General features: G+C 39.6%; 1 protein-coding gene across 19 annotated transcripts in view; it reads right to left on the reverse strand.

Annotated features, from left to right (window-relative positions):
- The window catches only part of CBFA2T2 (CBFA2/RUNX1 partner transcriptional co-repressor 2), a 142,712-nt gene that overhangs the window by 7,767 nt on the left and 107,142 nt on the right, over positions 1-27,803 (reverse strand). For 8 of the 19 annotated variants that reach the window (XM_086332337.1, XM_086332331.1, XM_086332346.1 and 5 more), the window contains exons 4-10: positions 19,598-19,687; positions 15,048-15,229; positions 13,896-14,149; positions 9,675-9,760; positions 8,511-8,706; positions 4,580-4,648; positions 506-696 (exon numbers count right to left, since the gene is read on the reverse strand). In XM_086332337.1, the coding sequence (XP_086188463.1) occupies positions 506-696; positions 4,580-4,648; positions 8,511-8,706; positions 9,675-9,760; positions 13,896-14,149; positions 15,048-15,229; positions 19,598-19,687 (1,068 nt within the window). The remainder of the gene's footprint in view (positions 1-505; positions 697-4,579; positions 4,649-8,510; positions 8,707-9,674; positions 9,761-13,895; positions 14,150-15,047; positions 15,230-19,597; positions 19,688-27,803) is intronic. The other 11 variants (XM_086332339.1, XM_086332348.1, XM_086332344.1 and 8 more) reach the window with 2 other exon arrangements.

Consider the following 27,803-nt stretch of genomic DNA (forward strand, 5'->3'; position numbering starts at 1 on the left):
CCCAGGGCAGTCAGGCAGGCCTTCCGGATCTATCCCCTCAATCCATGAAATAACTAGCCTCTTTGTAAACAGACTGGATACTGCAGGACCCTGCACTGCCTTTCTCTGGCTTCAGTGATGTGGGATTAGGTCAGTTAAATTCCCAAAATCACAGTTTCCTCACTGGTAAAGCCAGATTCCAACAACACCCACATCCCCCTGTGAGGATCACAGAGACCACACACACGCTGAGCTCTGTGTGTGGCACCACTCAGGCAGTGGTGGTCACTGTTGTCACGTAGTTCCCCAAACTTGAGAGAGACTTCTCGAGAGAGACTTCTCGTAACTTAAACCCATATAATGAGCCAATATGTAAGAATATAATAATTGAGAAACAAACCTCTCTGAAACTGAATAAAAATTATAATTCTCTAGTTCAAGAGAGGACTGTTGGCTCTTACTGCCCAGCACCTGAGAGGAAAGCAGTGGGCTTGGTCCCCTCAGCCCCAGCCCCCAGCGCTCTGACCTCTGTTGACTCTTCCTGCTCGTTTATGACGAGAAAGGCATCCTCTGCAGCCTGCCGCTTGACGTCCGCTATTGTCTGCTCCATTCGAGCTCTCTCGGTTGCAATCACTTCAAAGGCTTTTTGCTCTGCCTCAGCAACAGCTTTCTGTACTTCTGACATGGCCTGAATTTTCACCTTATTCACAGCTTCTTCTGGAAGAAAGTGACAGTAAAATCAACTGGCCGAGAAATCTCTCCCCTCCTACTCCACATCATTTCAAAGAAGGGACAGAGGTGAAACATGATTTTTCTTCTAAAAATACTTATGACAATGGCATTCACTTTTATTTTTATCTTCACTTGTCTATTCATGCGATCATTTGTTGGGTCTGCAGACCCAATCACTTGTCAGCACTGTGCAAGGTGCTGAGGAGACCTTGGCAACTGAGATGTAACATATTTTCACAACCGTGATCAAGTGTAAGTGTGGCTGAGGGGATATGATACTTGTCATTATCAGGGACAAGAATTCCAAGGGGAAAGGTGGTCAGGTCTGTAGGTGGCAGAGGAGGATCAGGAAAATGTGTCATGGTTAAGATGGTTGGTGGAAAGGAATCTTCTAGTCTTGCATTTCAAGCTAAGGAATTTGGCCCTTCTTCTAAAGAAAATGTGAAACCCTAAAGGGATCTACACACAATGAAAAGAGTGAGGGCAGAGACACCAACTGAGAAGCTGGTCAATAATCTGGCTGATAAGTAGAGATTCTGAATGTAGGTGGGAGCAAGTAACACAGAGGAGGGGGTGAGATAGAATGAGGCTGGTGCACCTAAGGGTCTGGAGGTGAAGATGGAAGTGCTGTGCATTGAAACAGATAATGAGCAAAATGCTGGTGTGGAGGTAAGCAAGAAGGCTGAGGTGCATCCAGGTACCAATCACCAGGAGGCAGTTAGGTACAGAAGACTGAACTCAGTGGAGAAATGCTGCCTGAAGATATAGTTCTGGGAAGGTTGCTAGGTGCTCTGGGCTACAAAATCCCCAGCTGCCATTACCCCAGCTGGATCCTGATCAGTTCTTCCCATCAAACCCTGCTTAGTTTACACAGGAAGTATACTCCAGGTGACATACGGTATGCACCTGAGCCTCAGTCCTGGGTCCCAGCGTGAATGATGTTCCTTCCGAGTCCACAAGACTGGACAACCGTGAAGCCTAAGGAAACTCCCTTACTGCTTGGTTCTTGCACATGGCCGAGGCTCAAAGGGGGTTCACACAGTGTTCTAGGCTGCCAACCTAGAACTTTCCATCATATTGCTCCAGCCAAGAAAAGCTTTCACCCCAAATGTCAAGGGTGATGCTGATAACTATTTTCATTTCCCATAATTCTACTTTATGTCTTGGTAATATAATACACACCTCCCCACTGCCAACTGCAAAGATTTTTCTGAAGTGCTATGTAGTTTTCCAAATTAGTTTTAATGGTAAGATAATATTCCGTGGTGCCACACTGTAAATTCAAATAATCATTCATTGACAGGTGGGCATTTCCTAGGTTGCCTTTCCCTTGCTCCAGTTCAGTTCAGTCGCTCAGCTGTGTCCGACTCTGTGACCCCATGGACTGTAGCATGCCAGGCTTCCCTGTCCATTACCAACTCCTGGAGCCTACTCAAACTCATGTTCATTGCGTCAGTGATGCCATCCAACCATCTTATCCTCTGTGGTCTCCTTCTCCTCTTGCCTTCAATCTTTCCCAACATCAGGGTCTTGATTTTCAATGAGTCAGTTCTTCGCATCAGGTGGCCAAAGCATTGGAGTTTCAGCCTCAGCATCAGTCCTTTCAATGAATATTCAGGACTGATTTCCTTTAGAATGGACTGGCTGGATCTCCTTGCAGTCCAAGGGACTCTCAAGAGTCTTCTCCAACACCACAGTTCAGAAGCATCAATTCTTCGGCACTCAGCTTTCTTTATAGTCCAACTCTCATATCCATATGTGACTACTGGAAAAACCGTAGCTTTGACTAGATGGACCGTTGTCGGAAAAGTAATGTCTCTGCTTTTTAATATGCTGTCTAGGTTGGTCACAGCTTTTCTTCCAAGGAGCAAGCGTTTTTTAATTTCATGGCTGTAGTCACCATCTGCAGTGCAGTGATTTTGGAGCCCAAAAAAGTCTCTCACTGTTTCCATTGTTTCCCCATCTATTTGCATTGAAGTGATGGGATGAGATGCCCTGATCTTTGTTTTCTGAATGTTGAGTTTTAAGCCAAGCTTTTCACTCTCTTCTTTCACTTTCATCAAGTTCTCCTTCACTTTCATCAAGTTCTCCTTCGCTTTCTGCCATAAGGGTGGTGTCATCTGCATATCTGAGGTTATTGATACTTCTCCCAGCGATCTTGATTCCAGCTTGTGCTTCATTCAGCCCAGCATTTCACATGATGTACTCTGCCTATAAGTTAAATAAGCAGGGTGACCATAAACAGCCTTGACGTACTTCTTTTCCTATTTGGAACCAGTCTGTTGTTCCATATCCAGATCTAACTGTTGCTTCTTGACCTGCATACGGATTTCACAGGAGGCAGGTCAGGTGGTCTGGTATTCCCATCTCTTGAAGAATTTTCCACAGTTTGTTGTGATCCACACAGTCAAAGGCTTTGGTGTAGCCCTTTTTTATATCACTGCTTCTTTAACAATTTGTGTCTAAATCTGGATCATTCCTTACAACCATGGATTGTAGGGAGTCATTCCATATCGTTACTGTTATTTAAAAACTTATTTATTTATCTCTGGTTGCACTCGGTCTTCGCTGCTGTGCACGGGCTTTCTCCAGTTGTGGTGGGTAGGCTTTTGACTGCAGTGACTTCTCTTGCTGTGGAGCATGGGCTCAGGGGTGCGTGGGCTCCATAGTTGCCATCTTCGGACTTAGCTGCCCCCACCGCATGTGGAACCTTCCTAGACCAGGGATCAAACACATGTCTCTTGGATTGGTAGGCCGCTTCTCAACCGCTAAACCAGTCAGTCTCCTTTTTATGATCATTTTTAAATTCGTTTTAATTCTTTTGGCTGTGCCATGCGGCATGTGCAATCTTAGTTCCCCAACCAGGGATCAAAGCTGTTCTCCCTGCACTGGAAGCTCTGAGTCTTAACCACTGGACCACCAGGGAAGTCCCTGGATCATTTCCTTCTAAAAGGAAAGAGTCAAAAGCATGCAAGTGAGAAATGATTTCAAAATACCCATGTCTTCACAGGTGGTAATACTTAATAATTCATTAAGTATTATTATTCATTAATTTTTAATCATTAATCTATTAAGAATTATTTAGTGAAATTAACAGGGTCCTCTAAAATTTTGTCAATAATTAGGTGTTAAAGACTTTGGGGGCTAATTGGTCAGGGTTGCATTATCTTGTACTTTCTTGACTGTCAGTGAAAATAAACATTTTGCAATAGAGTTATCTGTATTTCTCATAACGTGATGTGTCTGTCCATTTGTTTATATTATGGCCTTAAAATTAAGTGGGTATTAATCTTTTTGTAGAAATAAATTTTTTCTCAGGGAGAAACCCCAAAACTATTAATTTCACTGAGAAAGGGAGGCAAGAAGGAAAAAAAGGCTAGTATTTGGATAAGGTAATAGGAGGTTAGCATAATCCCCGTCCTTCCACAACAAGCAGTTCCTACCCTCCCTTATTCTTGTAGAAAATGACACCTAGCAAGAACAGTCTTGATGAAGCTAGAGACAGTGAAGGTGAAAGGAAGAGCAGACTGAACCAAATGTGGGAATGTGAGAAGACAGTGATGAGGACAGGCAGAAATGAATTAAGCTATACTTCCAGAAATGGGGCATATAAATAGGGAAGAGTCGGTTACTTAATGCCTCCCAGTAGAAGCGATGAAAAGGACTTGGGTGGACTGTACAGAGTCACTACAAATTCTCAACCAGCAAGGAACACAACAGGCAGTCCAGAAGTGGGGACACCTAAAGGGGGAGAAGCAGGGGCCTAGAGCTTTTTGCAGAGGGAGTTATGAGAAAATCACCTTTTCACAAATATGTACTCTACACTCAAATCAGTGAGTACATGTGACCCCTAAGCAGACAGACATACCAGTCTTTTTCCAAAACTCCACAGGTACATATCCTGTTCCCGGCCTACTGTTGAATTCCCGCTGAGAATCTACAGAGAGAGAGAGAGAAACAGCATAGAGCAGAACTGTCTATAATTGGCATGTTTTACTTTTGTGGAAAACTCTCATTTACCACTTAGATTCAAACATATACACTCATTTACTGGAAAAAATATTCTGACAAGAAATAAAATCAGGTTATAATAGTACACTTAAATTTTAAATGCTCACTTGCTAATCATTGGAGAAAAGCAAATTAAAACCATGAGATGTCACCTCACACCTATCAGAATGGCTATCATCAAAAAGACTACAAATAACAAATGTTGGTGAAGGTGTGAGGAAAAAGGGAATCCTTGTACACTGTTGGGGGGAATGTAAACTGGTACAGACATTATAGGAAACAGTATGGCAGTTCCTCAAAAACCTAAAAACTGCCATATGATCCAGCTACTCCATGCCTGGGTACATATCTGAAGAAAATGAATACAGTAACTCAAAAAGATACAAGCACCCCAACGTTCATAGCAGCATTATTTACAATAGCCAAGATATGGAAGCAACCTAAGTGTCCATCAACATATGAGTGGATAAATATGTGGTATCTTCATGGTATTTCCAGAAGTCAAAATTTTCAGCTCATTTACTAAGAAAACTAGAGTTTCAGAAGCTATTAATCAAAGGTCAGACAGAGAATGCAAGTATTTGGATCAGAAGTGCGGGACAGAAAGAACTGTGGTTCTGTAAGAGGATGCTCTAGTTCTTAGGAGAAACAGAATGAAGCACTTGAGAAAGCCAACATGGCCAACGTGAACTAATGGTGAACTGAGGCACAGGGCACCTGCCTGGTCACTGTGCTGCTGCTCTCTTAGTACTTCTACGTGTTTAAAAAACTTCAAAACAAAAAATTGAGAAACAAATTATCTTTAAGCATAGGCATACAAAATTTCTTAGGAACACTAATTTGCTAATAAGTGGAGGAGGTAAAAAGTGGGATAGGGAAGATTTCCACATTCTATATGTTTCTGTACTGCTTGACATTTTTGCAACGCAGTTCATTCTTTTAAATTCCATTAAAAAAAAAAAAGAAAGGATATACCCAAGAAAATGAAGGGGATCTAATATTACCAGATATTAAAACACATTCTGAAGCTATAATAATTAAGTTTGATATTACACTGGGAAGCTATCCTAATTGCTAAGCCTGTATGCTGGTCTGGAATAAACTTAATAAGCTGTAGGACTATTTATGCCAAGTTTCTAACTTATTTAAGCCTCAGTTTTGCCATCTGTAGATGAATCTAATGGCAGTTCCTATTATCTCCATGGGCAGGCTTGAAAACACATATAAAAGGCTTATTAGCACTGGCAGGAACACAGTAAGAGTCCATACAACTATTATTACCAAAAGTGATAACTAACATAGTCAGAAAAACTATAATACTTAAGAGTATAATATTTAAGTATTAACAAAATTATCATATGATAGTTATTTCATTTTAACAGGTAAAGGATGGGTATCAATTGATGGTAGGAAAATTTAAACTATTTGGAGAATTTAAAGTTGGATAGCTAATATGCAAACACATAAAAGTTGAATATAGATGAAATTTATTGTGCCCTGGGAAGGGATCAAGTTCAAGGAAAAACTACAAATAAAATGTTAGATTTGACCCCATATTAACTATCTCATCCATTAAACAAAACAAGATCAAGTGAACAAAACGCCTGTATCCATAACTCATTAATTTACAGCTAAGGGTATCCTGAAGGAAAAATTCCCACCTATAAAGATTTTATATATTATATCACTTACCATAAAACAAAAAATAAGCAAAAAACCTTTAGTTCAACAATAAGAATGGCTTAAAAAAATAATAGTATATTTACATGGTGGAATATTGTAGTAGTCATTAAAATGTTGTTTATAAAATCTTCAATATGAGAAACATGTTTAATACACAGTTATGTTTTCAAAGAAATCAACAGAAAGTTGTAATACAGAATTCTCAGATACATTCCAAAGTTCTTCAGTGTGGGATGATGAACTAGTAAATTCTTTATATGTTTCTGTATTTTCTACAATGAGCCATACAGTTTGACTGTTAAAAAACAAAAAACAAAACAACTTCATGAGGTTGCTCCAAACAAAAAGAAATGGTTCTCCACTGTGGGAGACCAGGTCCCATCTCAGCCAAATTAAATCAGAACCTCTGGAGCTGGGGCCATGGCATCGGGAGTTTTCCAAAGGTCCTTAGATGGGTTCTGAGGGGCATCCAGGATTAATGACTGAAGAGAAGTGCCTGGCCTAGAACCCACTGTTCACAGTTAAGGTCTCCCAAACCACACTAGGAGCATCACCTCTCTGTAGGTCATGTATGTACACATATATATACTTTCTGCTGTAACAATGGTAAAGTCCTTTTCAGCTGATTCTTTCAATATTGGTACACCTTGATCTTTCAGTTGCAAGCATTATTAATTGATTAAACTTTTCAGTGGGAAGGAATTTCATTCTTTTTTCAGCCCACCAGACATAATAAAAATTTCCTTCTTCCCCTCCCCCAAATAAATATACTCAAATTCTGTTACATCAATAATTATAATTGAATTTGTAATTATTTCAAATTCAATCTCAAACTCTATTCCTGTGGTGTCAATACATTATAAATTCCCTTTTCTTGAAGAAATCTCCAGCCAGCTTCTGGGCTATTCTAGTCTGAACTGGCTACTTTCCAGGCTATTTCAGCCTGGAAAGTCCCACTGTTGTTTGGGATCCTCCCAAGTAGCCCAGGGATTCCCTTCCTCCATGTCTTTCCACTTTATGGTTTATTTCCTGTGTTAGGACACATATGCCTAAAGGCACATCCTACCCAGATGTGGCAGATACCACAATGAAGGCATATGGGAGGTGATTCCCCCCTCACCTCTAAATCGTGGGTTATTAATCTAACAATTGTTTTGTTAGAATTCTAGGTGAAACAGTCTGATCACAGGTGGCCCCTCATTTAGCCATGCCTTTGGACAGGACACTTTTTCAGCCACTAGGTGAATGCAAGGGAACATTTTTGGAGGAATAGTTTCAGGTGGTATCCTGGATATATCCTGGATTGAGAGCTCAACAATTTTCATCTCTACTGCTTCAGGAGTATGGGAAAAGGCAGGAAGGGACGACCCAGCTTGGTACAGTAAAACTACTTGGTTTTTTGTCCAGGCAGAGGTTGATAAATGGTTATTTTTCGAGACAGGGAATGGGGAAAAGCAGACGGAAGCTGAGGTGAATATTTTGAGGGCTACTATAAGGAATGAATGAATGTGATATACATGAGATGTCCCAAATACATTCAGCTAGTAAGTATTCTTGCCTGGAAAATCCCATGGGTGGAGGACCCTGGTAGGCTGCAGTCCATGGGGTGGCGAAGGGTCGGACACGACTGAGCGACTTCACTTTCACTTTTCACTTTCATGCTTTGGAGAAGGAAATGGCAACCCACTCCAGTGTTCTTGCCTGGAGAATCCCAGGGACGGGAGCCTGGTGGGCTGCCGTCTATGGTGTCGCACAGTCAGACACGACTGAAGCGACTTAGCAGCAGGCTTAATTTAACGTTCAAACACTCTCTGAACATCACCCCATACTTATATACAGTATAGAGTTGAAAACAGAATAAAACAGAATAAAATCATTCTATGTGGGGAAGACAACATTTCTTGAACATATCAGATACTGACCAAGTTCGTGACATATTTTGTGATTTACTGTTCATGATTCCCAAGGTCTTTATAATTCCACAATCAAGTACCATCTTCCTTTTAAAGAAAAATATAAAAAGCCTCAAATATAAAAAATAGCAACAAGAACAAAAGATAAATATAAAAAGCCTCCCTTGCCAACTAAAAAGACTCTCCCCTTACCATTGCTGAGAGAATCTGCGCTCCCAGGACTGTGCTGCCTGGAGACCAACTCACTCCCTGTTTTCCTCATCTCTGTGTTTTCGTTGAATCGTCTTTTCCAGTAGTTGAGTTCTTCACGGTCAGATTCTTGACAGCGCCGCAGGACTGCCATGGAGCGCCTTGTTTTCTCTACCATTTCCATAATGCAGTTGAGGGCCTGAGCCAGGCAGGAGGTCAGGTGGAGCCACAGAAGAAGGACATCCAGACAATCAACATTGAATATCGAGGAGAGGTAAACAAAATACACAGAGTAAAGGCTTGAGAATCTTACGGATTTAGCAACAGAGTTTACATTGGAAAGCCTATCTTACTGTTTCTCTCTAAATATATACACATACTTTTCTTTTTTTTAAGATTTCAAACTAGTATTTTTTTTATTCTTCATGGTTGAAGCAGCCAGTCTCATTATAATATGATTCTTCAGAGTATGGTGAAAGCACAGTATAATCTTTGCCCAGAGCAGCTTTATGTAAGAAAGCAATCAGAGAAATTAGGTTCAGAGACAACATCACTCAGAAAGAAGCTACTGTATGTATATTTTAAGGAACTATTACATCCTCTCTTCACTTTTAAGTGAGAGGGGAAACTCTCTTTTCCAGTGGAGCAGAGAATTTAGGTTTACATTCTGTGCCAGTGTACTAATTCTCATTTGTATTTAGAAAAGCTCCATTTACTATACCAGGCCCTGTGACAAGCACCTTGTATATCATTCTAACTCCCCTGTAAATTCAAACATAGCATTAGTTTTTTTAATATATAAAAATTAAGCCTAAAAATGGTAATGGGCAAGTTCCTTCACCATTTTTAGACTTAATTTTTCTATCTTCCTACCATTGCCAAGGTAGGATGTGGCAAAGCTGGGACCTAACACTCATAAACCTATATTTTTTACCATTATACTACAGAGTTTCACTTGGTTATGACCTAAAATGAAAACCCACCACAAAGATTTGGGACTTATTCTTCACACTTTAGCTTGGGGAGTAGGAGATAAATCAGCTACTATTGCAAAGACATTGGAGCTCTGGTTAAGTTCACTTCAAGCATATACACTCTTACTCTCAGTAATATTTAGGATGAAAAGTAGTAAGTAGTTAGGAAAATTATACACTGTAGAATTCTTACATGATCAAGATGTTTCCATTCATCAGCCCATTCCCTTTCTGTCAAACGGTGGTCTACCAACTCATCTTGATAGCCTCCATTTAGACCTATTAGAAATTAAATTAGAAGATACAGGGAAGAATACAGTAAACAGAATTCTACCAAGTAAATACATTGATTCATACTAGCTATGAGCACACTGTTAAGGCAAATGATTCACAATGACTTAAAACCACAAAATGACATAAAACCAACAAGAAATCACTATGCAGAGTATATTAAAAACTCCTACAAATCAATTATGAAGGACAAGTAGGCCAAAAGAAAAGTAGGTAAAAGAAAGAAATGGTACGTCCCAGACAAAAAAAGCAGAGATGACTTAAAACCACAAAATGACATAAAACCAACAAGAAATCACTACACAGAGTGTATTAAAAACTCCTACAAATCAATTATGAAGGACAAGTAGGCCAGAAGAAAAGTAGTTAAAAGAAATAAATGGTTACGTCCCAGACAAAAAAAGCAGAGATGATTTATAAACATATGAAAAGATATTCAAACAGTAGTAGTCACATAGTGTAAATAAAATGTTCACGAAGATAATTTGACATCTCTATTGGAAAAATTGTCATCCATACTAAGTACTGGCAAGGTTGCAGCACAATACACTTAGTCGCCATGAACAGAGTTGGTGCTGTACCAAGTATTATTTGTCGCATGGTTTTGCAAGAACGCCATGACTGTGTGAATCAAGGGTATACTGAATTATCCACTATTTTGAAAAATCATGTCATCTATGTCACCACTACTCCTGGTCTCTGAATCATCAATGTAGCACAACTGTGTGCGTGCTAAGTCACTTCACGTGTGCCCAACACTTTGTGACCTGTCATCAGTCTGAATTTACAGGCGTTGTGTTCATAGTGAATCTGCATTTGTGCAACCATCTGCTGACTTCATCATATCTTTCTGTGAAGTCATGCCTGAGCACTAACATATTATAAAATACTCTGTTACATATTAATATCCTACTTTAGAATACTGATCCTAAAATTATGGCACTAAGGCAGGCTATGTAGTAGTAGTGGTGCAGTTGTGTCTGTCTCTTGCTACCCCATGGACTGTAGCCTGCTAGGCTCCTCTGTCCATAGGATAGTATCCATAAATTTTATTTTAGGAGAATAAATTAGGGGAGTGTTACAGTTTACTTGTTTAAAAATGAGGGGTGGGAAATGATTAGGTACGAACTATTTTATTATGGCATATGTTTTCAAAAGAGGACTGGAGAAAATTACAGAATCTGCCACAGGACTGGAAAAGGTCAGTTTTCATTCCAATCCCAAAGAAAGGCAATGCCAAAGAATGCTCAAACTACCACACAATTGCACTCATCTCACATGCTAGTAAAGTAATGCTCAAAATTCTCCACGCCAGGCTTCAGCAATATGTGAACCGTGAAATTCCTGATGTTCAAGCTGGTTTTAGAAAAGGCAGAGGAACCAGAGATCAAATTGCCAAGAACCGCTGGATCATGGAAAAAGCAAGAGAGTTCCAGAAAAGCATCTATTTCTGCTTTACTGACTATGCCAAAGCCTTTGACTGTGTGGATCACAATAAACTGTGGAAAATTCTGAAAGAGATGGGAATACCAGATCACCTGATCTGCCTCTTGAGAAATTTGTATGCAGGTCAGGAAGCAACAGTTAGAACTGGACATGGACCAACAGCCTGGTTCCAAATAGGAAAAGGAGTACGTCAAGGCTGTATATTGTCACCCTGTTTGTTTAAATTATATGCAGAGTACATCATGAGAAACGCTGGACTGGAAGAAACACAAGCTGGAATCAAGATTGCCGGGAGAAATATCAATGACCTCAGATATGCAGATGACACCACCCTTATGGCAGAAAGTGAAGAGGAACTCAAAAGCCTCTTGATGAAAGTGAAAGTGGAGAGTGAAAAAGCTGGCTTAAAGCTCAACATTCAGAAAACGAAGATCATGGCATCCGGTCCCATCACTTCATGGGAAATAGATGGGGAAACAGTGGAAACAGTGTCAGACTTTATTTTTCTGGGCTCCAAAATCACTACAGATGGTGACTGCAGCCATGAAATGAAAAGACGCTTACTCCTTGGAAGGAAAGTTATGACCAACCTAGATAGCATATTCAAAAGCAGAGACATTACTTTGCCAACAAAGGTTCGTCTAGTCAAGGCTATGGTTTTTCCTGTGGTCACGTATGGATGTGAGAGTTGGACTGTGAAGAAGGCTGAGCGCCGGAGAATTGATGCTTTTGAACTGTGGTGTTGGAGAAGACTCTTGAGAGTCCCTTGGACTGCAAGGAGATCCAACCAGTCCATTCTAAAGGAGATCAGTCCTGGGATTTCTTTGGAAGGAATGATGCTAAAGCTGAAACTCAAGTACTTTGGCCACCTCATGGGAAGAGTTGACTCATTGGAAAAGACTCTGATGCTGGGAGGGATTGGGGGCAAGAGGAGAAGGGGACGACAGAGGATGAGATGGCTGGATGGCATCACTGACTCGATGGACTTGAGTCTCAGTGAACTCCGGGAGTTGGTGATGGACAGGGAGGCCTGGCATGCTGTGATTCATGGGGTTGCAAAGAGTTGGACACAACTGAGCGACTGATCTGATATCCAGATTGGAAGACAAATGGCTGATTGTAAAACAGAACCATCAAGGTAGAGGATTAAAAGATCTTTCGAGCAGAACACTTCAAGATGAAAAAAAAAAAACCTCTTTCTAAAACTGGTAGAAATATAAGGAAAACCTGACCAAAATGCACTTATAGCTAGTTTGTGGCATACTTCTCTCTAACGGATTCAAATGGCAAAAAAACTTGTATGAATATAGAAGAAATCAATAGGAAGTCTCATTTTTAACAAAATGAAACATACAGAACAGCTGCGAAGGGAGGCATCATAGCATACTGGGAATATAGCCAAGCTCTCAGCATCAGACAACTGGGGTCAGAATCTTGTTTTTGCCACTTTCTAGCTATTTGATTCTGGCCACAGTTCTGTCTATTTTCATGTATAAAAAGATGTAAACTCCATGGAGCCCCATGTGTGAGGATTAACTGAGACAACCGACATATACCACAATCTAAGTACTTAAGACTCAGTAAATGTTGGCGGCTGAGAACATCACTGCTGTCACGGCCCTCACCATTCAGCTACCACTGCATGAAGCCAGAGCCCTACTGTGGTTCAAGTCTCTGAAAGATGACAGGGGACAGGCAAATGTTTCGCAGCTTTTTACTCCACAGGGCAACCCACAAATGGAAATGTATGGGCAATCCTGGAAGCTAGTAGCCCTCTGGTTCTCTGCTCTGACACACCTCAGCAGAACAACTGCAAAGAACCTTCTGCAGTAAAGTTACATGAGTACATGACAAAGAGCTTTGTTCAAAATTGATCTCACTCTGCATTTTCTGAGTCTCTTGTAAATGTTATCATACTTTCATAATTGAAAAAAAAATTTAATTAAAAAAAAAAACAAAAAAAACAAAACTGATCTCAGGTGAGGTTTGCTAGGGGACTTTTTGTTTTTTTCTTAAATTTAATGGTTGCTGAGGACGCATATGCCAGGTATTCCTGGCACATGACAATGACCCAGCACAGGGGGTGGTTTTCTCTCCATTTTAGAAATGAGTAAGCTGAGGCACAGAAAGCCTATGCAACTTGCATCAGATCACACAGCTAGTTATAATGCAGAATCAAGATTTAATTTCAGGTATGCCTCACCTCTGACCTAAATGTCTCTGTACCTTTCACCACGTTTTACATCTTTGTTGTTTAACTTCTAAAACATTTCACTCTGTAATAAACTCAGACTTACAGAAATGTTGCAAGAGTAAAGAATTCTCATATACCCTTCACCCAGATTTCCTAAATGTAATTTTATCTCTTTGCCATTCTCCATTTCCCTTCTGAAATGTATCAGAATAAATAATACCCCTTTATTTTTAAATGCTTTTCATTGTGTATTTCCTAAAATATGTTTAGCCCACTTCCACCCTATAATGATAATAGAAACAAAGTATGAATTGAGATAAATTTCAAATGAGAATACTGTAATTCTAACATTCTTTTCATGTATGATATTGTTTTATCAGTGGGAAAAAAAGCAATGATGATAGTATTTTATCACTAAGAAGGAAAGAAAACCACGAATTCAATCTGAATTTAAATCATTATCGTGCTGTTTATGCCACTTACTAAGATTGTGGTGTCTATCACGAACTTCTCGATGTTCTATCATCTTGCTGGGCTCACGATATAGGTGGGAAGTTGCGATATCTTCTAAGGTGTAGTGCTGAAGAGGCGGAGGAGTAGGATGGAACTGGCCCCCAGGATTCATGAGGGGCACAGTGAGGGCAGGACTGTGCCGGGGAGCAGGGCTAATGGTACACACTCTCTTGGCAGGAGGCTCAGGAGCAATTGCGTCTCTTTCAAAACTGCTCTCTTCCCGCCTGTAGAAGAACGGGCAAGTACACGTCTGAGCCTGTCAGTGAGTGTTGGTGCAAACATTTCCTAGGCACCTACTGTGTGCTATGTATCGTGCATTTTCACAAACAGGAAGATGTTAAGAACAGTGTGAGATGAGGCATGAACTGAAATGTCTTCAGGGGCCAGGCAGATAAAGGCAACCACTGATTTATCCCAGCATAAGAGGAGAGGTCAAACCCATCCACACCAAGCAGAAACATCTCAACCTCATGAAGCAAAGGAGAAATTAAGGAGATGACACATTTTCTTACTTGACAGGACTATCGAAGATTATGGGTTCAACTATGTTTAGAAATGCTGTTCAATGTCAAATTTGCTACTGTGGAGGTCAGTATTGGAAAGAGACAATTCTCCACACAGGAGGAAAAAAGCTCACATAATTAATATACTTGTGATTTGGTAGGATTTTTAGTCATTTGCTTCAATTGTAGCAAATTTTCCACTGTTATTAAAATGTTGCTTCCTCAACAAACCATAAAAAAGTGTTAGATACTCATACATAAATTTCCAGGATAAATTAAATTAATATAATTTCAATTTTCAAAGTAAAGTGATTACACGTTTATAAGACTTTACATCAGAAAAAAATGCCTTAAACAAGATTATATTTTCTATGGTTTTGGAACAGTGGACACACAGAATACTTGAGAGCAGAATTTATCAGCAGGGGTGTACAGAGTCATTTGAAGAGTTGAAAAGCATTCTGCTGCCTGATGCTGTGACAAAGCAAAACTAGCCTTAGAAATTCTGAGTCCATACCTATATATAACCACAGTCATCCAGTTCTTTTTCTTTCACAAGAAAGGGAAAGCTCAGAGCCGTTCCACAAAATCAAGGACAAAGCAGCTCTTCTCGGCTTACCTTTCTGGACTGGGCCTTTTTCCATTTCCATGCACTTCCATGAGCAGCTCAGAAGAGTCAGCAGGAGACGCAATACTTGTGTTGAGCAGAAGGTGTTCGTGCTGAGCCAGGTACTGGGATGGGGTCTGCTTGGCGGCCCGAGCACAGTGCAGCAGTTCTCGCTGCAGCAGAGGCAGGTTGGCCTTGAAAAGAAGAGGCAGGGGCTGGAAGGCAGTTTTCCCAGTGTTGGGCCCTACACACAGGCCTCTGTACCTCCAAAGGCTTTCACAAACAGGATGACACAAAACAAAAGCCCTTCTCTCCTTGTCAGTCCAATTTTCATATGACATCCATTATACTGAGCTTAAATTATTAACTTGTCTACTGTCCCCACAAGATCTAAATCCCTTTAAGCAAGAAACTGTGCTTTATTTATCTTTGTGGCCCCAGTACAGAGTCAAAGCTCAATAAAGGTTTGTTGAACATAATAGTTGCAAAACTTAAACATTTTTGAACACTTTGACCAGTTAGAGAATTAGTAATGCCTACATGGAGAAGGCAATGGCACCCCACTCCAGTATTCCTGCCTGGAAAATCCCATGGATGGAGGAGCCTGGAAGGCTGCAGTCCATGGGGTCGCTGAGGGTCGGACACGACTGAGTGACTTCACTTTCACTTTTTACTTTCATGCATTGGAGAAGGAGATGGCAACCCACTCCAGTGTTCTTGCCTGGAGAATCCCGGGGACAGGGGAGCCTGGTGGGCTGCCATCTATGGGATCACACAGAGTCGGACACAACTGAAGTGACTTAGCATATACATAGCATATACACGGGAATAGGAGGCACTCACTCTTTCCTTTCTCATTTTAAGTCCTGGTTCCTACAATGCAGGAGACCCAGGTTTGATCCCTGGGTTGGGACGATCCCCTGGAGAAGGAAATGGCAACCCACTCCAGTACTCTTGCCTAGAAAATCCCATGGACCAAGGAGCCTGGTAGGCTACAGTCCATGGGGTCGCAAAAAGTTGGACACAACTTAGGGACTTCACTTCACTCTTTTCTGAATCCTAGGACATTCTGATAGCACAAAAACCTTGCCTTCCCGTTCTCTCTTAGAGCTGCCATGGAATTCTGTAAACAGCAATTATTCTGGCTTAGTTGGAACATGGGGTCTTGAAAAAAGTAACAGGAGTGACAGGAACGGGGCAACAAGCCTTAGACTAGTGTAGTATCTGAGTATACACAGGTGTCCCACGGGCAGAATCTATTTCTTACTGTGCTGCTCCATTGAGCACATTCCCTTATTTTGTAAAAGGATAATTCTTGATGTACTGATTATTTTTCCTTCTCCTCACACTTAAACCTCTAATGAGACAAATCATACAAAAAACCCTGTGCACCTTTAAACTTAACTATAAGTCCTTCATGTACAAAATATACTTTCCCCATACTTAATTAAAAAAATAATTATATTTTCCCTCAAATTTTAAAACAACTCAGACTGAGCTCATAATAAGCCTTTATCCCAAGGGAAACAGACGAGCAAGTGAAAGGAGAGTTTAATACATGCAAGTACTCATCCCTTTACCAACAGTTAATTTAGCAAGCACCATAATTAGTGACTGTTTTAAAGCAGAAATAAATTGACAAAAACCCAAATGCTAGCCAAAAAGCTGCCAGAACAACCTACCTCATGCTGTTTTCCAAAATAACTAGTTAAGAATAGAGAATTTGATGATATAAAACACTTTTAAAGTTTTCTATTTTATAACTTCAATCTTGTAGCAACTGTAAAAACTTAATTGGAAAATATACAATGTTAGATCTCTACGCTTATGACATGTGCCCTTTAATGAATTTTTTAAAATGTTAATTGTTTCCTATTAACACAAATTTCCAAAATCTCTCTGATTCTGGAGTCTTGGGGGAAATAATTATCTACTGGCTCTGATATACAGAAAAGAGACCAAGATAGAACTCACACAGCTGTTTCAAGGCTGAAAAAGGCATCTCAGACGGCTCTGAGAGCCCAAGGCGTCAATGCCATCAGAAAAGAGCCCAACACAGGCTGTGCATGGAGACCTGTGCATTTCCTTGCGTGTCTCTAACGTTCTCATTTAAAAAACCCCAAACACTAGAATCAGTACTTCAGTAAGTTGACTCAACCTTTTGATGCTATTACATTTTCTTAGGAAATAAAGAAGGTACAGGGGCATATTTATTTTGTCGAGACAAGAACTGATATTATGTGAGTACTCACATTGTGATAAAGGAGAGAAATTAAATTTCCACAAATACTGTATTGACAAAAGTCAAAATATAAAAAATTTGAGTTCAGTTTTTTTTTGTTTGTTAATAGTCTACTATTAATGAAAAGAATGAAATTCATTTGCTAGCGATGGACTGAGGATAACATTTTTAGCTTATTTGGGGTTGAAAATAAGTATTTCCTATCATCAAACCGATCCCAATGTTCATCTGTAAAAATCATTCTTCTTTCTAGCGCTTGGTAAAACCATGTAGTGGGCTGGATACGGGTCATTAGTTTCCAAACTGTGCATGGTCTAGAATACAATGGTGTCTGACCCTAGCCTTTCATTGCCTTTGACCTATTTTATAACACTGTCAACTTAACCTTTCGATGGCAATGCAAAAACTTGCTGTCTGTGAACGTGCATAAAATTACACGCAGCAAAGGTTCTAGGGACTTTTCCCTTGCCCCACTGTAGAAGCAGCCAATTTTACTTTTGTTTGCATTTTTTATTTTGGCCACACCTTGTGGCATGCAGAATCATAATTTCTGGACCAGGGACCGAAACTGTGCCCCCTGCAGTGTGGAAGGGCAGAGCTCTAACCACTGGACGGCCAGGGAATTCCCTGTTTGCATATTCTTAGCAACAATCCTGATCTATAATGTATATTCTTTGGCTTCTCTCCTGAACAGGTTATAACACTTTATAGATTCCCTCATTAATAATGAGTTGAATTAAATACAATTCAAATTGTGTCACAGACACAGGTTCAGTTTTTAAACATCTTTATGAGTTATAGTATCACTTGTTCTTTTTTTAATTTATTATTTAATTGGAAGAAAACTGCTTTACCATGTTGTGCTGGTTTCTGCTATATAACCACTCTAATCAGCTGTAATTCGAGGTCATCAGAGCATCAGGCTTGGCGCCCTGTGTTATACAGCAACTCTCCACCATCTATCTATTTTGAACATGATAGTGTATATATATCAACACTACTCTTTCCATTTGTCCCACTCTCTCCCTTCAACTGTGTCCACAAGTGTGTTCTCTACGTGTGCACCTCCATTCCTTCTCTATAAACAGGTTCATCAATACATGTATATGCATTAATGTGTCTCTTGTTTTTAAAAATTACTGTTTAATAGGGAAAAATAGCACCAGTGGCACAGCACCTTTACCAACTAATCAAAATCAACACCACCAATTACGAGACAAATGAACATCTATGTCTCCTGACAGCATGCAGTGATAAATGCATAACCTTGTTGTAATCATAAAGCACCATCAGAAAAACCCAAATTGAAGTATATGCTATAAAATCACACACTCTTTAAAATCCAGATCATAAGAGACTGAGAAGCTGTTCCTGATTAAAATGAACTGAAGGGAGACATGACAGTGTAATCCAACATGTGATCCTGAATTAGATGCGGGACCAAAAATCAGGACATTTTGCTAAAAAGGACATTTGTGGGACATCTGGTGAATATGAATAAGATCTATAGATAATACTGTATCAATGTTACTTTCTAGATTCGATAATTATACTAAAGTATTCATATGTATCATGCTTGCAGCTTATTCCAAAACATTTCTGTGGAAAAAATTATAGAATAATAATGATGTGATAAAATATTAACATTCAGAGAATCTGAATTTTACTGTACCATCTTAAAACTTTTTTGTGAGCACAAAATTAATTCAAAATAAAATTGTCATCTTTTATATGTAAATTTAACCCGGACTCACATATCAGGGATGCACAATAATTTTAAACAATGTCCCCAAAAGGTATGTTCCAGAGGACAATTAATTTCAGAGGACATAATTAGAAACTAGACTAAATGGGGGGAAGAGAGAAGCAAATAATGACTTCCCACATGCTCTTCCACATACCCTTAGGATTAGTCCTAACTGCAAAGGCCTCTGTTTTGACAGCCTCCACTGATAACACACACTCTTTACCCGGTGGCCACAACCAAGAGAGTGTTCAGTTACTTCTTCTGCCAAGAGCCCAACCACCGTGTCATGCACACACCTCTAGCCCACCCACTCCTGTTCCCCACCTCCCACCTGCTCCTTCTGTGTGTCATCAACAGTGTCTGCATATAAACCACAACTCAAGGCTTTTGCAACTCTCATCTCACCAAACATGAACCTTATCTGAAAACTGCACTCACATTTTCTCTAGCAGCCTCCAATAAAACAAAGACATGAAAATGTGGCAAGCTGCCCTGATGGAGATCGTAGAAGGATCAGTAGCAGCTTTGAAGAAATGCTGAAGATAATTTACAATCAGTAGTTATAAAAATTACCTTGAGGAATGGAATAACAAAAGGACGAAGAGGAAAGTTTGTAGCCTCCTGGAGCTTGCAATGGAATTCTTCAATTGTTACTGTTGAGTTCTGAAAAAAGAAAATAACACTGTTCAATTTCAAAAACTGGACAGTGTTATCCTAACATAAATCTGACAGTGCTGAGCCCTTTGAAATAATGAGGATAATTCCAAGAGCACTATTGTGAACCCAGATCCCTCTCAAAAGTTAACCAGATTCTGTTTCCTTTATGAAAGAAATCCAGCCTCTTTGATTTTCTTCTCAACTGTCCCAAATCTAGTAAGTTCCCCATAAGGTTCAGCAGCCTAGGCAAAATAGGGCATTGCATTCCTCCCGTGAAGAATGGCACTGAGGTCCCCTGTCTTGAGGGGCTCATCACAAGTCACCTTAGGTACAAGTAACCAAGGGTACAGTGTTTCCAGTTGAACAGTTCCCAAATTAGTCCACAGTATCAACTTAATGACTTGGAGCCTCATTTCTTCAGTTCGTTTCTTCATTGGTTCTGCCTACCTCCTAGCATCAGTTCCCTAAATCTTCTAAGCTGGAAGTTAATAACAAAAATAGGTGCTCTTCAAGTGGTCTGTTTACAAATCAGAGTACCTCCAAGTGAGCAGACTTCCACTAGCTAAATTTTAGTATTCCCAGGAAACTTTTCAGCATTTCCCCAGTATTTTTTCAAGTCTTTCTTTAAACTAGGATTCTCAGCTTCTCTAAGAGGAATATAACAATACAAATATTTTCTTCAAAGTTCACAAACCATTTTTATTTTTACTTCAATTCCTTAAAACACAGCATACTAAGTTAAAAACAAAACATTAATCTGAATTCTTGCTTGCCTAAAAGAACAATGACAACTTCAAGGATTTATTTATATAAAATCATCAAGTGTTCAAAGACGTAACATGTACCGCACAAATTATTCATCAGCAAAGTATTGCTTCTTAATAAGAAGAGATGGAAAATATATAGGTCCACCAACACAATACTGCATTAAAAATTATAATGCATTTATTATTATTTATTATTAATAATGCATTATTATAATGCATAATACATTAGAACACTTAGGGTGGTAGATTTGTATGCATAAATGAAGCAAGATACCTATAATATACTAAGTGAAAAACCGGTAACATAGAGGTATATTCTAATAATACATTTTTGAAAAAAAAAACACACATTTATATAATATTTTAAGTATCTGGAAGGAAAATTACAACAGTAGTTATTTCTAGATGTGAAATTATGTTTGATTTTCCAAATATAGCATACAATAGAGTAAAAACTAAAATATTTCTTTAGAAAAAAGAATGTATCAAATTTAACCAGGTTAAATGAAAATGTTTGAACAGCTTATCCCATTTCATATAAAAAAATTCCTTTTAAACCTGAGTGCCTGATTTTGTAAATGACAGGTATATAATGCAACCAAATCTACTGACAATCAGGGAACAAAAATTAAGTATAAGAGAAGGGCCTCCCCGGTGGCTCAGACAGTAAAGAATCTGCTTGCAATATGTGAGACCCATGTTCAATCCCTGGGTCAGGAAGGTCCCCTGGAGAAGGAAATGGCAACCCACTCCAGTGTTCTTGCCTGGAGAATTCCATGGACAGAGCAGCCTGGCGGGCTACAGTCCATGGGGCACAAAGAACAGGACATGCAGCTTGTGGGGTTTTCTAGTTCCCCAGCCAGGAACTGAACCAGGGTGCTCAGCAGTGACAGCATGGAGTCCTAACCACTGGACCACGAGGGAATTCCTCAGATGTGATGTCTCGTTTGAGGTCTACTCAGCTGTTGAATCTATAGATACAGGTCTTTTGTTATATTTTCAGCCTTTATTTTAGCCCCACATTCTTTCTTTCCTCCTACTATGACTCAGACCTCTTTCGAATCTCCAAGGTTCTATTCATTTTTTTTTAACTTCTCTATGTTGTATAGACTGGGTAGTTTTTTCAAGTGCTCTAGCTTCAAGTTTACTGATTCTTTCCAGTCTATTGTTGAGTCCATCACTGAATTTTTATAATTTCGTTATATTTGTCAGTTCTCCAATTTGCATTTAGTTCTACTTTATACCTTCTATGTCCTTGCTGAGACCTTTGTATTTCTTCATTTGTGTAACTGCTCACTGAAGCATTTTTATGATGGCTGACTCAAAACCCCTGTCAAAAAATTCTGTTTTTGAGGCATCCTCCATCACTGTGCTGTTGAGAACAGGAGAATCTCTGAAACTGCCAGCTGCGGTATAATCCCAAGTTTCCCACTCAACCTGTTGATCAGAAGAGGAAGGAGGGGTTCCTTACTGATGGGCAGTGGTGGGAGCTCAGACTCCCCACTAGGTCTCTTATGGGAGAGGGAAGGTTGTACATTATTATTTTTTTTTTCCTGAGCTGGTTGACTACAATAGAGTGATTTTTTTCTAAAAGTTTTCTACCTTACTTGGAAGATCCTTTCCTAGTCCTTTGGCTAGAAAGAGGTGGGTTTGTTGTGGTGGTGGTTTTTGGTTTGCTTTTGTCTGTGCTCATCAGCATTTCCTTGTTACTGATTTCCCCAGACCACAGTCCAGGATATATGATGAAAGCATAAAACCAAGGGAACTCACTGCTATGTATTTCCTCGGGTCTCAAGGTCACTAGCCAATCTGCTTTCTTCTATCTTCAAGAGTCTTAATTTTGCTTTATGTAACTGTTCTTTTTTTTTTTTGCTGTATTTGTCAGGAAGAATAGGTATACTTTACCTTTCTGTTGGAGCTTCCCTGGTGGCTCAGATGGTAAAGGATCTGCCTGCTAATGTGGGAGACCTGGGTTTGATCCCTGGGTTGGGAAGATCCCTTGGAGAAGGGAATGACAACATACTCCAGAGTTCTTGCCTGGAGAATTCCACGGACAGAGCAGCCAGGTTCGACTCGCAGAGTCGGACTCAACCAGAGTGACTTACACACACCTTTTTTTTTACATCTCTGAATCAGACTGGACATGACCATATCATATTCCATTAAACTGAGGTACTGTCATTTACTCAGGCATTTATAGAACATTTAGCTGGTTCTAATTTTTTTTGGCCTTATAAATACTGTTAGTGCACACTGGTTGTCATTTTCTTAGGATGAATGTCAAGGAGAAATACTGCGAAGTCAAAGGAACTGTCTAGTTTAAGGCATAAACTACCTTCCAGAATGTGTATTTTCCAGATAAGTAGCCAGAGTAGAAAACATTTATCTTTACCTTGCAGTGGAAATTGCCACCCTTGCTTCCTGGTATAGTTAAGGACAACCAGGACCTTACCTCTTACACAACAGAAATACCAAATGCACACAGGTGAACTAAACTCTGGCTATGCTACCTATGTGATCTTTTCTGACTTTGCTAAGCAAGCTTTCTCCACATGGAATGACTGTGCATTTATATATGCTTGCCAAAATCTTAACCATTCCTTACGTAAATAGAAGATCAAATAAGGCTTTCATGGATTGGGGAAATATAATAATCTAAAGGTGTTAATTTTCTACCAAATTAGACAAGTTTTCACCAAGAGGGTAGAAAAAAAGAAAAAGAAAAGGGAAAAAGGAAAAAAAAGACAGGAAAAAGAACAGACTGGTAAGCTCAAATGCAACATGCATAAGACAATCATTTTATTTACAAATAACGACAGTTTTGTTTATCTTTTTCCAATCCTTATATCTTATTTACTAGGCTATAATGTTCAGGTTTACAGAGAATAGACTTTCTATCTGGTTCCTATTATCTGAGGGAAAGCTTTTGAAATTTCACCATTAAGCAGAGGTCTGCTGAAGGTTTTCGGTTTATACATACAACTGTCATCAGATTAAGGAAATTCCTGCTAGGTGTGCATTTTTTAACAACAAATAGATATTAAATTTAACAAACATTTGTCTCCAAATATAGTTTCAATACCAATTACTATAGATTACATGTTTCCGTAAGCCCTCAAAATTTCTACACTGAAACTTCATTTCCAATATTTGGAAGCACAGCCTTTGGGAGATGACTAGGTCAGGAGGACAGAACCCTAATGAATGGCATTAGAGCTCTTATAAAAAAGATCCCAGAAAGCTCTCTTGCCTCTTCCGCCCTGTGAGGACACAGTGAGAAGACCATCTATGAACCAGGAAGTGGGCTCTCACCAGACACCTAATATGCTGAACTTTGATCTTGAACTTACCAACCTTGAGAGCTGTGAGAAATGAATATTTGTTGTTTATAAGCCACCTATTCTTTAATACTCTATTATAAGAGCCCAAAAGGACTAAGACACTCATCTTTTTAAAAATCTATTTTAATTAGAGGATAACTGCATTATAATCTTGTATTGGTTTCTAATGTCCGACAATGTGAATCAGCCATAAGCAGATATATATCCTCTAACCCTTGAGGCTCTCTCCCCACCCCCGCCATCCTACCCCTCTAGGTTTTCACAGAGCAGCAGGCTGAGCACCCTGTGTTATACAGCAATATCCCACTAGCTATCTGTTTTACACATGGTAACGTATGTATTTCGATGCTACTAAATTTGTCCCACCCTCTTCTTCCCCCACTGTGTCCACAAATCCATTTGCCTATGTCTGCATAAAATGCTGATCTTTTTTTTTTTTTTTAAATAAGCTTATTTATTTTTATTTATCTATCTATCTAGTTTTGGCTATTCTGGGTCTTTGTTGCTGTGTGGGCTTTTCCCCGGTTGCAGCGAGTGGGGGCTATTCTCTAGTTGCAGTACACAGGCTTCTCATTGCAGTGGCTTCTCTTGTGGAGCACAGGCTCTAGGATGTACCAGCTTCAGCTGCTGTGGTACGTGGGTGCCACGTTGTGGCTCCCAGGCTCCAAGGCATATGTGCAAGAGTTGTGACACATGGGCTTAACTGCTCTGCAGTGTGTGGGATTGTCCCAGATTAGGGATTGAACCCGACTCTCCTACACTGGGCAGGTAGATTCTTTACCACTGAGCCACCAGGGAAGCCCCAAGATGTTAGTGAAAATCTCAATATGTGAGAATATAAACTGGCATAAACTTGGAAAAACAATTTGGCTTTATATACTAAATTTACATACACGTATACCCTATGATTCTTGCCTGGAAAATCCCTTGGATGGAGGAGCCTGGTAGGCTGCAGTCTATGGGGTCGCTAAGAGTTGGACACAACTGAGCGACTTCCCTTTCACTTTTTACTTCCATGCATTGGAGAAGGAAATGGCAACCCACTCCAGTGTTCTTGCCTGGAGAATCCCAGGGACGGGGGAGCCTGTTGGGCTGCCGTCTATGGGGTCGCACAGAGTGGGACACGACTGGAGTGACTTAGCATAGCCTATGAAATCACAATTCCACTGTTCAGTGCAATGCTTGCATACATGTACTATACATAAAAATGCTCATTATTTACAATGGCCTTTGTACAGAATAGACAATATAGTTGGTCAACAACTGCTAACCTTAGGAAAGCCTGCTTGCAAGGTTGGGGCACTGACTGGTGTCTAGGAACTCATAATTTCCTACACTGATACAAAACTTTTCATAACTGAAAAAGTGAAAGCATCTCAAGTATTCATCAATGGATGAAGGCATAAGCAAAACATAGTGTGTATGTGTGTGAGTGTGTGTATAATGAAGTATTAACTCATAACAGGGAGAAAATTGTAAGACATGCTACAACATGACTCTAGACTAATAGGGTGAACTTTGACAATATTATATAAGTGAAATAAGCCAGCCACAAAAAGATAAATACTGTGCTTTCACTAATATGAGGTACCTAGAGTAGTCAAGTAGAATGATGGCTGACAGAGCTGAGGAAAGAATGAAACAGGGAATCATTGCTTAAGGGCACAAGTTACAGTTCCAAAAGATAAAAAAACTTCTGAAGGTAGATGGTGGTTGATGTTGCACAACAATGAGTATATTTAGTACCAGTGAACTGTGCACTTAAAAATGGTTAAGATAAAAAAAACAGTTAAGGTGGTAAATTTTGTGCTATGTGTATCTTACCACCTCATGATCAAACAATTAAAAAATCTGAAAGAGAAAAAAAACGAAACTTTAACCCAAGCACAACCATTTAAAAGAGAAAATTGGCTATATCTACGTTTGGCTCAGATGGTAAAGAATCTACCCACAATTCAGGAGACCTAGTTTCGATCTCTGCGTCGGGAAGATCCCCTAGAGAAGGGAATGGCACCCTACGCCAGTATTCTTGCCTGGAGAATCCCATGAACAGAGGAGCTTGGCAGGCTGCAGTTGATGGATTTGCAAATTCAGACATGACTGAGCAACTAACACTTTCACTGTCGAGGACTAGCAAACCACTCCACTGTATCCTCAAGATGTTTTCTCTTCAAGTCTTCTCTGCTCTCCTTGAGATAGAGACTCCAAACAAACAAACAAAACGTATATTTTCATAGCTCATAGCTGGAAAAAATTCGTTTTGTGTGTGCATGCATGTGCAAATGAGCTGTCATTTTTTCCTTTTACTCTTGAAATTAAGCAGATGCTACTTAAAGTAATTTGCTGCTGGAAATGGCATCAGACAAATTCTGATGTCTACTTTGCTTCCAATTATGTTCAAACTCATTTTGACATTTAAGGTAAATTTTATTAGTTTAGAGTCAGAAAGACTTTTCCATGGTACTCTAAAATCTGACCAATAAACAGACCCCCCGTCACCCCAAACAAAGAAACAAAAACACCTTCCCTCAATGGATGACAGTACTATTTTTACAAGCTCTGATTTATGCTCAACACTAACTTTCCTTCTAGGAGTCTGGAGTTTCATACATGCTGCACAGAGTGCCTATGTGCCCACTCATCGAGTGTTTAATGGGGTTCCTTGGGTAGAAACATCACACATATGCTGCTGTTATCTTCACAGATGGGATACAGGGGAAAAAGGAAGCCTACACATGGATTCCTCCAGATCCTGACTGTGTCTCACCTTTCTGATCCAGCTGTGTATTCTTATTATATTTCTGTATTAAATCTCAGCTCTGGGCACAACAATATGCCAAATCCCGAGAATTCTAGCAAATCTCGAAACGTGGGAGTGGTGTTGGGGGACGTATGATGCTGCCTCAAAATGTAAGAAACTCAAATGTCCATTGAAAACTATAAACTGTGGTTAAGCTGCCAATGCAGGGGACACAGGTTCGATTCATGGTCCAGGAAGATTCTACATGCTGCAGAGCAACTAAGCCTGTGCAAGACAACTACTGAAAGCCTTGCTCTAGACCCCATGTTCTGCAACAAGAGAAATCACAGCAATGAGGAGCCCATGAATTGCAGATACAGAGTAGTCTCCACCTGCTGAAACTAAAGAAAGTCCTTGTGTGGTAACGACAACCCGACACAGCCCCAAAAAAATATTTTTATACAGTATAAATTGTGGTATATTTCTACAATGAAACATTATACAGCAATGATAATGAACCACCACTAATAACCACAGTTGTACAAAACAACAGGGATAGAATCTAACATGATAAAGAAGTCATTTATTACATTTTGCCTTGTATGAAAGTGGTTTCTTCTACACAATACTGAGTAATGTTTTAAAGCAGCAGTTCATAAACTTTTATAGTCTCGTAAACCCTCTAATTATTGTGGGTTACATCTATCAATAATCACTATCTCTGAAAATAAAACTGAGAAGTAAAAACAATTGTTATGGATACAAACTTTTGTAAGGAAATAAAAACCAAGTCTGCAAACGCATGCCAGACACTACCGTAGAACAGTTGGCCCCTGTTCCTTGGATGACGAGAGGGGAGTGCACTCCTGGGATGCATAGGATATCTCCTACAGAGAGCTACTTCTCCAGAATCAGGAAATGTAACTAACCTACCACATACAAAAAAATACAAATAGAAACGTAGACAAAATGAGGCAACAGAAGAATGTTTCAGACAAAGGAACAAAATAAAACCCCAGGAGAACAGGTGATGTAGAGATAGGCAATCCACCCAAGAAAGAGTTCAGAATAATGACTGTAAAGATGATCAAAGAATTTGGGAGGAAAATGGATACACAGAGCAATAAAGCAGAACTTTTCAAGAAACAATTAGAAAATAATAAAAAACAACCAAAAAGAGGTGAAGAATACAATAACTGAAATGAAAAATTCACTAAAAGGAATCAATAGTAGACTAAATGAGGTAGAATTATCGATAAATGAGCTGAATGACA

Source organism: Bos grunniens, chromosome 13 (assembly GCF_055505025.1).
Source record: "Bos grunniens cultivar Pamir isolate PY7600 chromosome 13, Bosgru_T2T1.0, whole genome shotgun sequence".
Lineage (NCBI taxonomy): Eukaryota > Metazoa > Chordata > Mammalia > Artiodactyla > Bovidae > Bos > Bos grunniens.